Below are 13,982 nucleotides of genomic sequence, written 5' to 3'. Positions count from 1 at the left end.
CCATGTCGGTGCAATGACGCTTCATCCATCCCAATTTCAACTTCAGGAGCCCAAACCGGCAGTTGCCTTCTAGGGTTAATACTGCGGTGTCAGCGTTGATGCGGTCTGAGGAGTGCAACACTTGTGAAACCCGGCGTACCCAATGAGTCGTTGACTCTCCTTCCTCCTGGACGCATGCAGCTAAGTCCACTATCGACATAGGCTGTTTACAGGTATCCTTGAAATTGTTGATAAACCGGGCTCGTAATTGGGCCCATGAACTGATAGAATTAGCAGGCAAGCTTTTTGACCAAGTACGGGCCGTTCCTTCAAGCATCATGGTGAAGTATTTCGCACACGCCGTGTCATCCACATCAAGCATCTCCATGGCCATCTCATAGCTCTCTACCCATGTCTCTGGTGGTTGATCCACCGTATAATTTGGTACCTTGCGTGGGCCTTTGAAATCCTTGGGCAGGCGCACGTTGCGTAAAGCGGGGACGAGGCAAGGCAGCCCCAAAGAACTAGAAGTAACACCAGGTTCGATCGAAATGGTTGGACGAGCCGGCATGAGCTGCCGAGCCTGATGCTGTGCGGCTAACTCGGCCTCCCTACGCGCTCGGGCCCGGTTCACCACTTCCTGAGCGTCATCAGCACCACCCGTCGGGTTGTTACCATGGGGTGCTCCACGTCATTCATTACTCGACACTGCTGGTTCATCCATATGTCTGCTATAGCTCCGGCTTGGACGGGGGGTCGAGTGGATCCGGTCGCGGCTGTACGAGTACGCCTCCTGTTGGGCCAAAGCTGTCCTCAGAAGTTCCTTAACCCGTCGCGTCTCTACTGCCTGCGGCGAGTCACCTTCAACTGGAATGGCCTCCAGTCGTGCAGCAGCGGCAACAAGATTGTCCATTGGGTTGGAGTAGTGACCCGGAGGTGTTAAAGCATCCCGGGGTATAACGGTGTTTTGACGAAGCGGGTCCATCTGACGGGGCTGAACCGGTGCACCGGTCCCAGGGGCTTCTGCCCGGTTCCCCTCCAGCGGATTACTGGCTCTTGGTACTGGAGTGTTGAAAAGGTCTCTGGCCTCGAAAACCGGAGGTAAGCGGGACCAGTGCTTCCTCCTCATGACTTCATGCGACGCGCTCTAATCCAACATAAGCCTGTAAGCCTGTGCGTCTAAAGCGGCCCGCTCTGCGGCCATCCTGGTGTCCTCAGCCGCCAGATCCGTTTTGGCCTGGGTGATTTGTTCCTTTACCTTTGCAATCTCTGTGTTGTGAGCGTCCTGATCTGGCGGATTAACTTCTGCCATAAGCATAGCCAACGCATCAAATAGTTCTGATAGAACCTGAGCCGGTGGGCGCACAGGGCCTCCCGCCCCGGCAACCGTTGCCGCTGCTGAACCGGAGATCGTTGCCGCGGCTGTCGAAGAGTGAAGCACTGCTTGTGTTCCGGTCATGAATATTCCAACCCGGTTAGGCAGATCAGAGGGGTCCGGAATACTGTCGCCATCGGAACAGCTCTCAATCCGACCATCTTGTAGCTGATAAAGAGATTCGGTTTCTCCGGTCGAAGATTCGTCACCGGAACGAACGACAGTCGCCCCGTGAAGCTCCGATCCATCCTCATAACTCCCTCCATGGATCATTCCCACGAAGGCACGCTTCATGGCCGGTTTAACCCGGGCAGATCGCGCACGCTGAGCCATCTCGACGAGGTCGGTGCAGATGTCGGGCTCAGGGCCCGGTTCACCGATCTTGCCAATGAAAACGTGAATGCTACCAAAGGGGACCCGGTACCCGTACTCAATTGAGCCGGCCTCGGGGCCCCAGCCTGCGTCGTCGATGTAGAGTTTGCCGTGATGACTCTTAGTCATCCGGCCTACAGCGTAGCCCTCGAGTCCTTTAAAGCGGCCCTCCAAGAACCGGAAACCATCGTGCGATAGCCCCACGGCGGGCGCCAACTGTCGTTGTTTTGTCACGGCAGATGTCCTAGAGAAAGGACTTAGTCGTGGAGCCATCGCCACGGGTTAGCTTGAAGGGGTTAAAGCGGACACAAGGACGCAAGAGAGTTTATACTAGTTCGGCCCCTTCAATGAAGGTAAAAGCCTACTTCTAGTTGTGATGGAATTGATGGGTGTTTCGATGACTAGGGAGCAAATAAGCTTCGCCTATGTCTCGAGTTGTTGTCTGTCCTTGAACCGCCACCGGGTCGTCCCCTTATATACATGGGTGACACCCGTCGGTTTACAGAGTCCCGATACCGGCTCATAGATGCGTCCGGTTCGGTCTCCACTATTCCTAACTTATAACACAAGTTACATACCGGCGCCGGTTTATAGCTATAGGCCTTAAACCGATTATGGGCCTTCAGCCCTCATCTGCCCTCCTGGGCTTTTATCATACTCAACTACTGATGAAGTTAACCCGGCCTGTCCTGGCCGGTTCACGCCCAGTAGTAATATCCCCAACAGGATATAAACTTCCAATTCAAGTTTTTGTTCATAAGATTGCATCAAGGCATCAATGGTATGTTTAGTAAACACTTTATTTTGACTGTAAGCATGAGGAGAATTTAGCACAGATCGTAACAAGGAAATACAATCAATAAAAGAGCAATTTTCATAGTTAAATTCCTTGAAATCCATAATAGTGGGTTTAGCAACATCTAGGGTTTTAATTTCTTCAATCCCACTTTTATCAATTTTAGCATCAAGATCAAAAAATTCCGAATTCTTGGAACGCCTTCTAGGTAAAGGTGGATCATAATCAGTCCCATCATTATCAAGATTCATATTGCAAAACAAAGATTTAATAGGGGACACATCAATAACTTTTAGATCTTCATCATTATTTTCATAGGAACTAGAAGAACATGCTCTTATAAAGGCATCTTTCTTAGCACGCATCCTAGTGGTTCTTTCTTTGCACTCATCAATGGAAATTCTCATGGATTTGAGAGACTCATTGATATCATGCTTAGGTGGAATATATCTAAGTTTCAAAGAATCAACATCAAGAGAAATTCTATCAACGTTCCTAGCCAACTCATCAATCTTAAGCAATTTTTCTTCAATCAAAGCATTAAAATTCTTTTGCGAAGCAATAAATTCTTTAATATTAGATTCAAAATCAGAGGGCATCTTATTATAATTTCCATAATAATTGTTGTAGGAATTACCATAATTATTAGAGGGATTACTAGGATATGGCCTAGGGTTGAAATTTCCTCTATATGCATTGTTACCAAAATTGTTCCTACCAACAAAATTCACATCCGTAGATTCATTATTATTCTCAATCAAAGTAGACAAGGGCATATCATTAGGATCATAAGAAACACTCTTATTAGAAAATAATTTCATAAGTTCATCCATCTTTCCACTCAAAACATTAATTTCTTCTGTCGCATGCACCTTTTTATTAGTAGATCTTTCAGTATGCCATTGAGAATAATTAACCATAATATTATCTAGAAGTTTAGTAGCTACTCCTAAAGTGATTTCCATAAAATTGCCTCCCGCGGCCGAATCTAAAAGATTTCTAGAAGCAAAATTCAATCCGGCATAAAAAATTTATATTATCATCCACAAATTTAAACCATGAGTAGGGCAATTACGTATCATTAGTTTCATTCTCTCCCAAGCTTGTGAAACATGTTCATGATCAAGTTGCTTAAAATTCATAATATAGTTTCTAAGAGAGATGATCTTAGCGGGAGGAAAATACTTAGAGATAAAAGCATCTTTGAACTTATTCCACGAATCAATACTATTTTTAGGCAAAGACGAAAACCAAGCTTTAGCACGATCTCTAAGTGAAAAAGGAAATAGATTCAATTTAAAAATATCATTATCCACATCTTTCTTCTTTTGCATATCACACAAATCAACGAAGCTATTTAGATGGGCAGCGGCATCTTCACTAGGAAGGCCGGAAAATGGATCTTTCATGACAAGATTCAGCAAAGCAATATTAATTTCACAAGATTCAGCATCGGTAAGAGGAGCAATCGGAGTGCTAATAAAATCATTGTTGTTGGTATTGGTGAAGTCACATAATTTAGTATTATCTTGAGCCACCGTGACAAGCACGCAAACTAACACACAAGCAAACAAAAAAACGAGCGGGCGAAAACGGGCAAATAGAGAAAGAGATGGAGGATAGAGAGAGAGGGCGAATAAAACGGCAAGGGTGAAGTGGGGGAGAGGAAAACGAGAGGCAAATGGCAAATAATGTAATGCGGGAGATAAGGGTATGTGACGGGTACTTGGTATATTAACTTTTGCGTAGACCTCCCCGGCAACGGCGCCAGAAATCCTTCTTGCTACCTCTTGAGCACTGCGTTGGTTTTCCCCGAAGAGGATGGGATGATGCAGCAAAGTAGTGTAAGTATTTACCTCAGTTTTTGAGAACCAAGGTATCAATCCAGTAGGAGGCTACATGCGAGTCCCTCGTACCTGCACAAAACAAATAAATCCTCGCAACCAACGCGAATAGGGGTTTTCAATCCCTACACGGCCACTTATGAGAGTGAGATCTGATAGATATGATAAGATAAAATTTTTGGTATTTTTGTGATAAAGATGCAAAGTAAAATAAAGGCAAAGTAAAAAAGCAAAGGAAATAACTAAGTAGTAGGAGATTGATATGATAAAGATAGACCCAGGGGCCATAGGTTTCACTAGTGGCTTCTCTCGAGAGCATAAGTATTCTACGGTGGGTGAACAAATTACTGTTGAGCAATTGACAGAATTGAGAATAGTTATGAGAATATCTAGGTATGATCATGTATATAGGCATCATGTCCGAGACAAGTAGACCGTCTCCTGCCTGCATCTACTACTATTACTCCACTCATCGACCGCTATCCAGCATGCATCTAGAGTATTAAGTTAAAAACAGAGTAACGCCTTAAGCAAGATGACATGATGTAGAGGGATAAACTCATGCAATATGATGAAAACCCCATCTTGTTATCCTCGATGGCAACAATACAATACGTGCCTTGCTGCCCCTACTGTCACTGGGAAAGGACACCACAAGATTGAACCCAAAGCTAAGCACTTCTCCCATTGCAAGAAAGATCAATCTAGTAGGCCAAACCAAACTGATAATTCCAAGAGACTTGCAAAGATAACCAATCATACATAAAAGAATTCAGAGAAGATTCAAATATTGTTCATAGTTGATCATAAACCCACAATTCATCGATCTCAACAAACACACCGCAAAGAGAAGATTACATCGAATAGTTCTCCACAAGAGAGGGGCAGAACATTGTATTGAGATCCAAAAAGAGAGAAGAAGCCATCTAGCTAATAACTATGGACCCGTAGGTCTGAGGTAAACTACTCACACTTCATCGAAGGGGCTATGGTGTTGATGTAGAAGCCCTCCGTGATCGATGCCCCCTATGGCGGAGCTCCGGAATAGGCCCCAAGATGGGATCTCGTGGATACAGAAAGTTGCGGCGGTGGAATTAGGATTTTGGCTCTGTATCTGATCGTTTGGGGGTACGTAGGTATATATAGGAGGAAGGAGTACGTCGGTGGAGCAACAGGGGGCCCACGAGGGTGGAGGGCGCGCCTGGGGGGGTAGGTGCACCCCCTACCTCATGGCCTCCTCTTTTGTGTCTTGACGTAGGGTCCAAGTCTCCTGGGTCTTGTTCGTTGAGAAAATCACGTTCCCGAAGGTTTCATTCTGTTTGGACTCCGTTTGATATTCCTTTTCTTCGAAACCCTAAAACAGGCAAAAAACAGCAATTCTGGGCTGGGCCTCCGGTTAATAGGTTAGTCCCAAAAATAATATAAAAGTGGATAATAAAGCCCAATAATGTCCAAAACAGTAGATAATATAGCATGGAGCAATCAAAAATTATAGATACATTGGAGACGTATCACAGTGTGGTCCTCAGCCCGGGCGGAAGCAGCCCTCGGGGCGCAAGACGCAGCCCAACCACCAGCCCGAACGCACTGCACGCGGCATCATCGGTAACCATGGCTAGAACACACATACAGGAAGGAATCAATTGATTCCAACCCACATAGGCACAGGAAGGAAATTGATTCCTATCCACACACGCACGGGATGTCAATTTGGGGAATCCTTATCCTTACGAAGTTTTTGCATTTCCCTCCTTTCTGTATTTATTATTAATTGAAAGGCCCTGCGTTTCTTGTTAACCCCTCAGGCTTAATAGTTCTTTTTGCAGATTTGTATCAACAGTTTGGTCAATGTCAGTAGTGTAATATATACCCTCAGGTTCTTCTGCATTACATTTTGATCTTGTAAATAAATATTCTAGACCTATTTTCTAGATCATTATTAGTGCAACAACTATGTCACAAAATGTCTTGCACATCTTGACAAGAAAAGAGAAGTATCATGAAATGTCATACTCAACATGACTGGTACAAAATTTATTTGTGAATCACAAGGTATTGATGGCATCTGCTGCATGGTTTTTCAGATTATCCATCATTACTATGAGGTCTACGTCTTGTCATTTGATAAGATGACTACCTTCAATGTGCTCTTTGAAATATTAAATATGACTACCCAAAAATTATTTGTGAATCACAAGGTATTGATGGAATCTACTGCAAAATTTTACAGATTATCCATTACTACTGAGGTCTACATCATGTCGTCATGACATATGACTACCTTCAAAGTGATTTTCCAAAATATAGCATAACATAAGGTAATAGAGATATGAACATCTACTGACAAAAGTCAAACTATGTTTTTCTATTACTGCGAGATCTACACCGCATTCGGTGATTATCTTCAACATGTTATCCTATATAAATTGAGGTCTACACATATGAGTGTATAGCATCAGCTATCTAAGAAAAAAAATTGCTCCTCTGAAGCAGTTGTTGTTGTTCACTGAAATTATTTATTCTCACAGTAAAAATAATTCATGCCTGAACACTACATGCTCAAATAGTATCTGTTTTCCACTAATATCAGTTATTTAAGCCTCATTTTGCTTGAAAAAGTCATAGAATACTACGCGAGTATTGCCATATCACGGTAATTGCCTTCTATGACATTGGAAAAATACGTGGCAGTGGAGCCCATGTCACTATTTCTTATTATATTGTCGTATATTCATTAAGATGGATACTATAATTTATAGAAATGATTGAATGTCTCAAACACTATTACAAGATCCAAATCACATTTTTGGTTGTTATTTCATAATGACTAACCAATGTTAAAATTACAAAGTCCATGTTTTGGCCGTGACTCTAAAGTCACACCTTTTCCTCAAGAAAGAAGCCCAAAACATCGGCAACGATTTCGTCGCATGCACTATATTAAAGGTTTACACCCCATGTTCACCAAGAATCACCTTGGTGGATTGTGCTCAACAAGATCATTTCATCCATATATATCTTTTACTCCAAGAAGTAAATTAAATAATGTGTGATCATTTCATGTAATGCATGCTTGACATTTCCAAATGCAATAAATTCAAGATTAGGTGGGAGTATTTATTTTAAGATGATCCATGACATCAATCATTCCACATGTGGCATTGCTGCCACCATAACCCCACGTTGGAAAAATGACATGGCTATTCTCTAAATAGCCAAATATGTACATATGCATTTTATATGTCACAAACATAACATAGTTCTCAAACAAAGTACATAATGGATGAATATTTATTCATCTCAAATATTTTCCTTTAGAGAAAAATGTTACTATGAGCACACAACAGATGATCACCCACTTGTTTTTCAAGACCTCAAGTCTACCACTGCTCACAATTCTGTCACTTAATCAACTTCAAGTTGAAATCCTGTGATCAAATATTTCCATACGCAGATCTAGTCAAGATGCCTTAATACACTTTATGTCCTCTTATGATGGTACTGCAATTTTACATGATGAAGAAAGATAGAATTTCTTAAAATCATCAGTTTCACCCAACAGGTGATATACCATTATTTGAAATATTTGCTGGTACTGAGAATACTATGCAAGACAATGGTCACAAAATAGAACCATGAGGAATACGAAGTAAAGTGGAGGCTAGTAGACAACCAAAGACAAAATTACCTCTTAATAGGGAATATATCATTTTCAAACGATCACAAAGACAACTCTCAAGTTTCTCAAATGTGTGGTTATACAAAGATTATACCTATGATTACCAAATCCTCAAATACATAGTCAAACTACACCACATATTTGGGATAAATTTTAAAATTTGTAAACTTACAACTAGAAAATACTCTGGTAAATGATTGTTCTCAAATCTTCATTAGAAGGTGAGAATCAAAAATCTAGTGCAATAAAAGGATGGTGAATTCCATTGCAACGATGATATGTTTGCATAATAAAAAAATCAATAATATTGGAGGCCTCATGTAATCTCTTAATTATCCCAAAATATTATTAGCCTATATTTGTTCTACTACAAGTAGTGCGATGTCCAATATCTTATTTCTCGGACATGATATTCTATAAATTTTGAATGTGTGAATCAAGTCATACTCAATATTGTTGCATACACAATAATTTTCTAGATCTTAGTAAATTAAATATTTGGCTTGGTAGCCTTAACCATCCTGGTTTGGGGATGATTAGAAAATTATTGACAATCCTGTTGGCACAACTTATCAAGTTACAAATTTTCCAAAATCATCAGATTTTAAGTGCACCGCATGTGCCATAGGGGAAATAAGTTTTAAGGCACTCTCACCTTAAAATTCTAAGCAGGACACTTATTCTTTCTTGAACACATTCAAAAGATATGTCTAGATTGCTTAACCATTATCTGGGGTAATTTAGATACTTCATGGTACTCATATACACATTCATAAAATGTTTTTAAGTGTGTCTCTTATCACACACAACCATGCATGATCTTACTAAATAAATTGATCAACTTATCAAAGTAAGAGCAAATTCTCCTGAAAACAGGATCTATAAACCCATTCAAATGAACAATGTTGTTGAACTCATTCAATGAGCATTTTTTGCATTAAGTATTTTCTGTGCATACCCAGAATGGTTTAGCTAAATTTCTTGTCAAAGAGAGTTAAATGAATTACATGACCACTTTTAAAGAACTGTAAATTTACCAGCCTCTTGCTAGACACATACGGCCTTACACACCGTAAGTATGATCTAAATCATACCAACTGCATATCATACTACTTTCCCCTTGTAGATACTACGTGGAAATCAACAAAGTATTTCCCATCTGCGATAATTCGGTTACATATCGATATCACCACTCCAGCATACATCAATGGGCACTCACGAAAATCATGGATCTATTTGAGGAATAACAATTTATCCGTCAATCAAAATTATTCATAGCCCGTATGCTGATTGCATCAGCAATAAGGATATTTTCCGGCATTAGGGGGAGATAAGTACCACAAAGAATGCCAAGAAATAAACTAGAAATGTTATTGACATTCAATCCTTATATCCACGTACTCAAAGAATCTGAACTAGAAGTTTAGAGAATCATATATTTGCAACACATTGCAAATTTGCCACATACATTTACTGATGACAAGGTGTCACTAAATTCTATATTCCTGCAGTAAAGTGTCAAAAAGAGTGGAGGTACCTGATAAACCACTCTTATCCCCAAATGAGAGCAAGAGGGGGAGAAAATCTGACAACACGATATATAACTTCTCATATGCTTCCGCGGAAACAAATGAAATCAAATCCTCAACTAGTAAATGTAATTCAACATCAAGTTGAAAGATACCTCACTGGATGCTCATCATTCAAAGCCCGGCATAAATGTGCACAAATGTTTTGGTTCCGGGACATCGAAACGCCTTGACTCCATTTGTTATAGGAAATCACAAGGAGTTAAAAAAGGAATAAATATATTATCCACAAACTTGATTGATTCCATCAGAATCATATAACTAAAGACTACATTTGTCGACATATATTTCTTCTCAAATTGCTAAACCTTTTGGGCTCCGAACCAAAATCCATGGTAGAGTGCCTCTTGCACTCATATTGGTTCACATAAAAGGAAGCAAGTAATGAAGAATAGCACTTGCTCTACAAATGAGTAGTATTTATCGCAGTAATACCTACTCCTCATAAGTATATTCCATATGGAATACTAAAAACTTCTCATTCATAGACAAAGTCAACGAGGTGGTGAGAAAGCGAGGCTTGTAGTAAAAGGGATCACACAGAGACCCGACATCAATTATGATGTAACATACCCTCTTGGTATGGGTGGATTTATGTTTCGATACTAAATATCATTGGCAATAAAAATAATAATATTATCCATGCAGTTCATGGATGAAGTGGCTACATACTCATATGAGTCACTGATTTCAGATTTTTTTGAAGTCCCTGAAGGGCTTATACTTCTGAATCCAAAAGCAAATCGCAACAAGTTTTGTGTAAAACTTCATAAGTCGCTCCATGACTTGAAATAGTCAGAAATCATATGGTACTACCGACTAAATGAGTTCCTTCTTAAAAAAGGATTACTCGATTAAAGATGATTATTTACTTGTTTAATAAAGGAATCAATTTGACTTCCTTTCATCACCTCAATGTATATTGATGACCTCATCATCAATGTCTATACAAGACCTAAACATGCACAAAATCATCTGAAGACGGGAAATTTGGATTCAACCAAATTAGCTCAAGTTTACAACTTGAGCATTCTCTCAAGAATACATATCAGTCTACATATATCCAAAACATATATGAGAAGTTCAATGTGGATATATCACACCAACAAAACGTATATGGTTGATATGAGGAATATTAACTTATATCTCAAGTTCACAATAAATCTTGAACAATTCCCTCAGGAAAATCAAGATTTGACCATGATATGATATATGGTATTGGCTCTTTACTTGATCCCGACAAAGCCATATCAATGACTGAATTTGATGGAATACTCTTCTTATGGAATTCCTATAAATAGAATTTAATGGCTACTTCCAATTATCATTCTGGCATAATTACTTTATCTAAAGGCATTGAAAATATGCTTGGCTTAGCGGAATGATTAACCACACTCAAAACCATGTGGTTGAGATTCATCAGAATAACATAACTTGATTTATCAAGATGCTACCACTTGTATTACTCAATACATACATGTTATATGAAGAGCAATATCATAAAGCACATTGCTCGAGATCACTTATCCTCATGAATTATAGAAAAGTGATGAAACAGTTTGCAAACAAAATATTGGAAAAACGGACATATTATTTATAATGTCATGATCATGTCAATGTAATTGATATGAGACATCCTCCAAATTTGCAAAGTTCAGGGGGAGTAATCTCCCAAAGTATAACCCGTTAACAAACATCAGATTACATATATTGTACTCCTTTTCCCTTCATGAGTTTTTCCCTAATGGTTTCTCATAAAAGGTTTTTAATGAGACAATATAGATACAAGTGTTCATATATGTCATATCATTTTCTCCTTATATTTTTCCCATTGGGTTTTAAAGGAGTCTTCAATGGCATATATAATCGCACTCTTTTCCCTTATGAGTTTTCTCTCAAAGTTTCTCATACCGGTTTTTAATGAGGCAATATCTTCTCAAAGATTATATGTCATACTTTCTATTTTCCCTATCAGGGTTTTTAAAGGAAGTGCTCAAGACATATTTATTGTTCTCTAAACTCACCAATTAGTTTTCTCCTTCTTCAAAGGTTTTTCTTGTATGAGTTATCAAGAGACAATAATCACAATATGTTGCATCATTTTCTCATTATTATTTTTCCCACTGGGTTTAAAGGAGTTTTAGCAACATACCTACACTATTCTCCTCATATTTTTCCCACAGGGTTTTTGGAGGAGACTTCCAAGATGAAGATGATGAACGTTCAAGGAAAATACATACTAGGAGGAGTCTATCAAGATGATTTATATTCATAAAGACAATCATTGATTAGGGGGAGTGTTAGGAATTAATTAATTAGGTTAATTAACTATTAATCACTGCGATGTCGGTGCCACTTTTGGCAACTGCCTCCTTTTGTAACCGCCTTGTAACCTGGGTATAAATACCCCAATCTTCAATCAATAGAATAACTGTTCCATCATTTTCTCCTTCCTCTCTCGTTTTACTTTCACACTTAATACTCTAGATGCATGCTGGATAGCGGTCGATGTGTGGAGTAATAGTAGTAGACGCAGGAAGGAGTCGGTCTACTTGTCACGGACGTGATGCCTATATACATGAGCATACCTAGATATTCTCATAATTATTCGCTTTTCTATCAATTGCTCGACAGTAATTTCTTCACCCACTGTAATACTTATGCTATCTTGAGAGAAGCCACTAGTGAAACCTATGGCCCCCGGGTCTATTTTCCATCATACAAGTTTCCAATCTATTTTATTTTGCAATCTTTACTTTCAATCTATATCATAAAAATACCAAAAATACTTATGTTATTATTATCATCTTTATCAGATCTCACTCTTGCAAGTGGCCGTGAAGGGATTGGCAACCCTTTCATCGCGTTGGTTGCGAGGTTCTTATTTGTTTGTGTATGTACGAGGTGACTCGCGCGTGGTCTCCTACTGGATTGATACCTTGGTTCTCAAAAACTGAGGGAAATACTTATGCTGCTTTACTGCACCACCCTTTCCTCTTCAAGGGAAAACCAACGCAATGCTTAAGAGGTAGCAGACTTCACCAAGCACTTCGCCGCGGTGCCGACGGAGTTCAAGTTGAGGAACAACACCGGCTGCTCCTGGAGGGTGATGGTGAAGCTGATGAACGGAAGGGTGACCCTGGATCACGGTTGGGCCATGTTCGCCGCTGTTCATCAGATCAAGATCGACTACATGGTGACGTCCAAGCTCCTGACGCCCGAGACCCTCAAGGTCATCATCTTTGACGATGATGGCATTGAGGTGGTCAACAAGTGCGGGAAGCACGACAAAGCCTTCGCTGCCAGGGACTAGGGCCGGGCACCTCCTTCCTAAGTATTATCGAGGCTGCTTTATGGTTTATGCATTGAATTGTTTGAACCATCATTATGATGTCTGGTACTATGTTATCTAAACTATGATGTTAAGTAGTTGATGCTATGTTTATGCTCTGCTCTGCTTATGATGTGTGGTACATGGTTGTGCCGAAGTGTGATGGTAACCTCACCAACTAGCCAAAGAGGTTACCACACACCAGGCGTTGCATACAATCAAACAACATGCCTTGGGTTTGTCCACTAACATGCAGGCAACCAAACACCAGGCAGTGTGGTTCAGCCCATGCAGGCAAGAGGGCATGCATGCAACCAAACAACTTGCAGATGGTGCATTTGAGGCTGCATTTGCATAGCCAGGCTGAGTTGAGAAGGCTATGCAATGCAGCTACTGTAGACTACGGCAACCAAACACGCCCTATATGTTTCTTCTTCGAAACTGTTTCTTCTTCTTCTTCCAAGTGGTTTATTCGGTAACTGGTTCGCTAGTTCCTCTGTTTCCTTTACTGATTTATTTATTTAAAACCAGAAATAAAACAACTGGAATCAGAAAAAATGACTGTTAAGTACTGGAAATTGTTAACATGGCTGAGCTAAAATGACAGTTCCTGAAACAACTCTTCAGAATGACATATACCAGCACTAAAATCTTGGCCATCACTAAAAAATGACGAACAATATACAAAATGAAAAACTTTCTTAATTCTGCCAGTTGTGATGTACTATGAGTTTTTCTCTGGAGACACCTGAAAAACAGATGTAAATTAGTTTGCTTCAAAATTTCAGTAATTTTTTAATACTTTTTGGAATAGTTATCTGATTGTAAACAATTTTCCCTTGTTTCTTCATTGAGAGTTTTAGTTCCATACCTTACTTGAAAACCACGAATTGATTTATGATTGAAGAAATATTCATTTGAATGACCGAAATCCCTACAGAAGTTTCATGCATATCTTAGCATAGTTGAAAAGTTTTTACGTGATAAATAATTTAAAACTTAAGCAAGAATAGAAAG

General features: G+C 39.8%; 1 protein-coding gene across 1 annotated transcript in view; it reads left to right on the top strand.

Moving 5' to 3' along the window:
* Positions 1–12,947, top strand: part of LOC147971555 (putative B3 domain-containing protein Os03g0621600) — a 118,856-nt gene extending 105,909 nt beyond the window's left edge. The window contains exon 4 of the mRNA XM_087524018.1: positions 12,668–12,947. Within this exon, the coding sequence (XP_087380144.1) occupies positions 12,668–12,947 (280 nt within the window). The remainder of the gene's footprint in view (positions 1–12,667) is intronic.
* The last annotated feature ends 1,035 nt before the right edge of the window (positions 12,948–13,982 follow it).

The sequence above is a fragment of the Triticum urartu genome, chromosome 5A (genome assembly GCF_056163025.1).
Source record: "Triticum urartu cultivar PI428250 chromosome 5A, HENAU_Tu73, whole genome shotgun sequence".
Taxonomy (NCBI): Eukaryota; Viridiplantae; Streptophyta; class Magnoliopsida; order Poales; family Poaceae; genus Triticum; species Triticum urartu.
The sequence above is the reverse complement of the archived record's forward strand: the minus strand, read 5'-3'. Positions and strand labels throughout refer to the sequence as shown.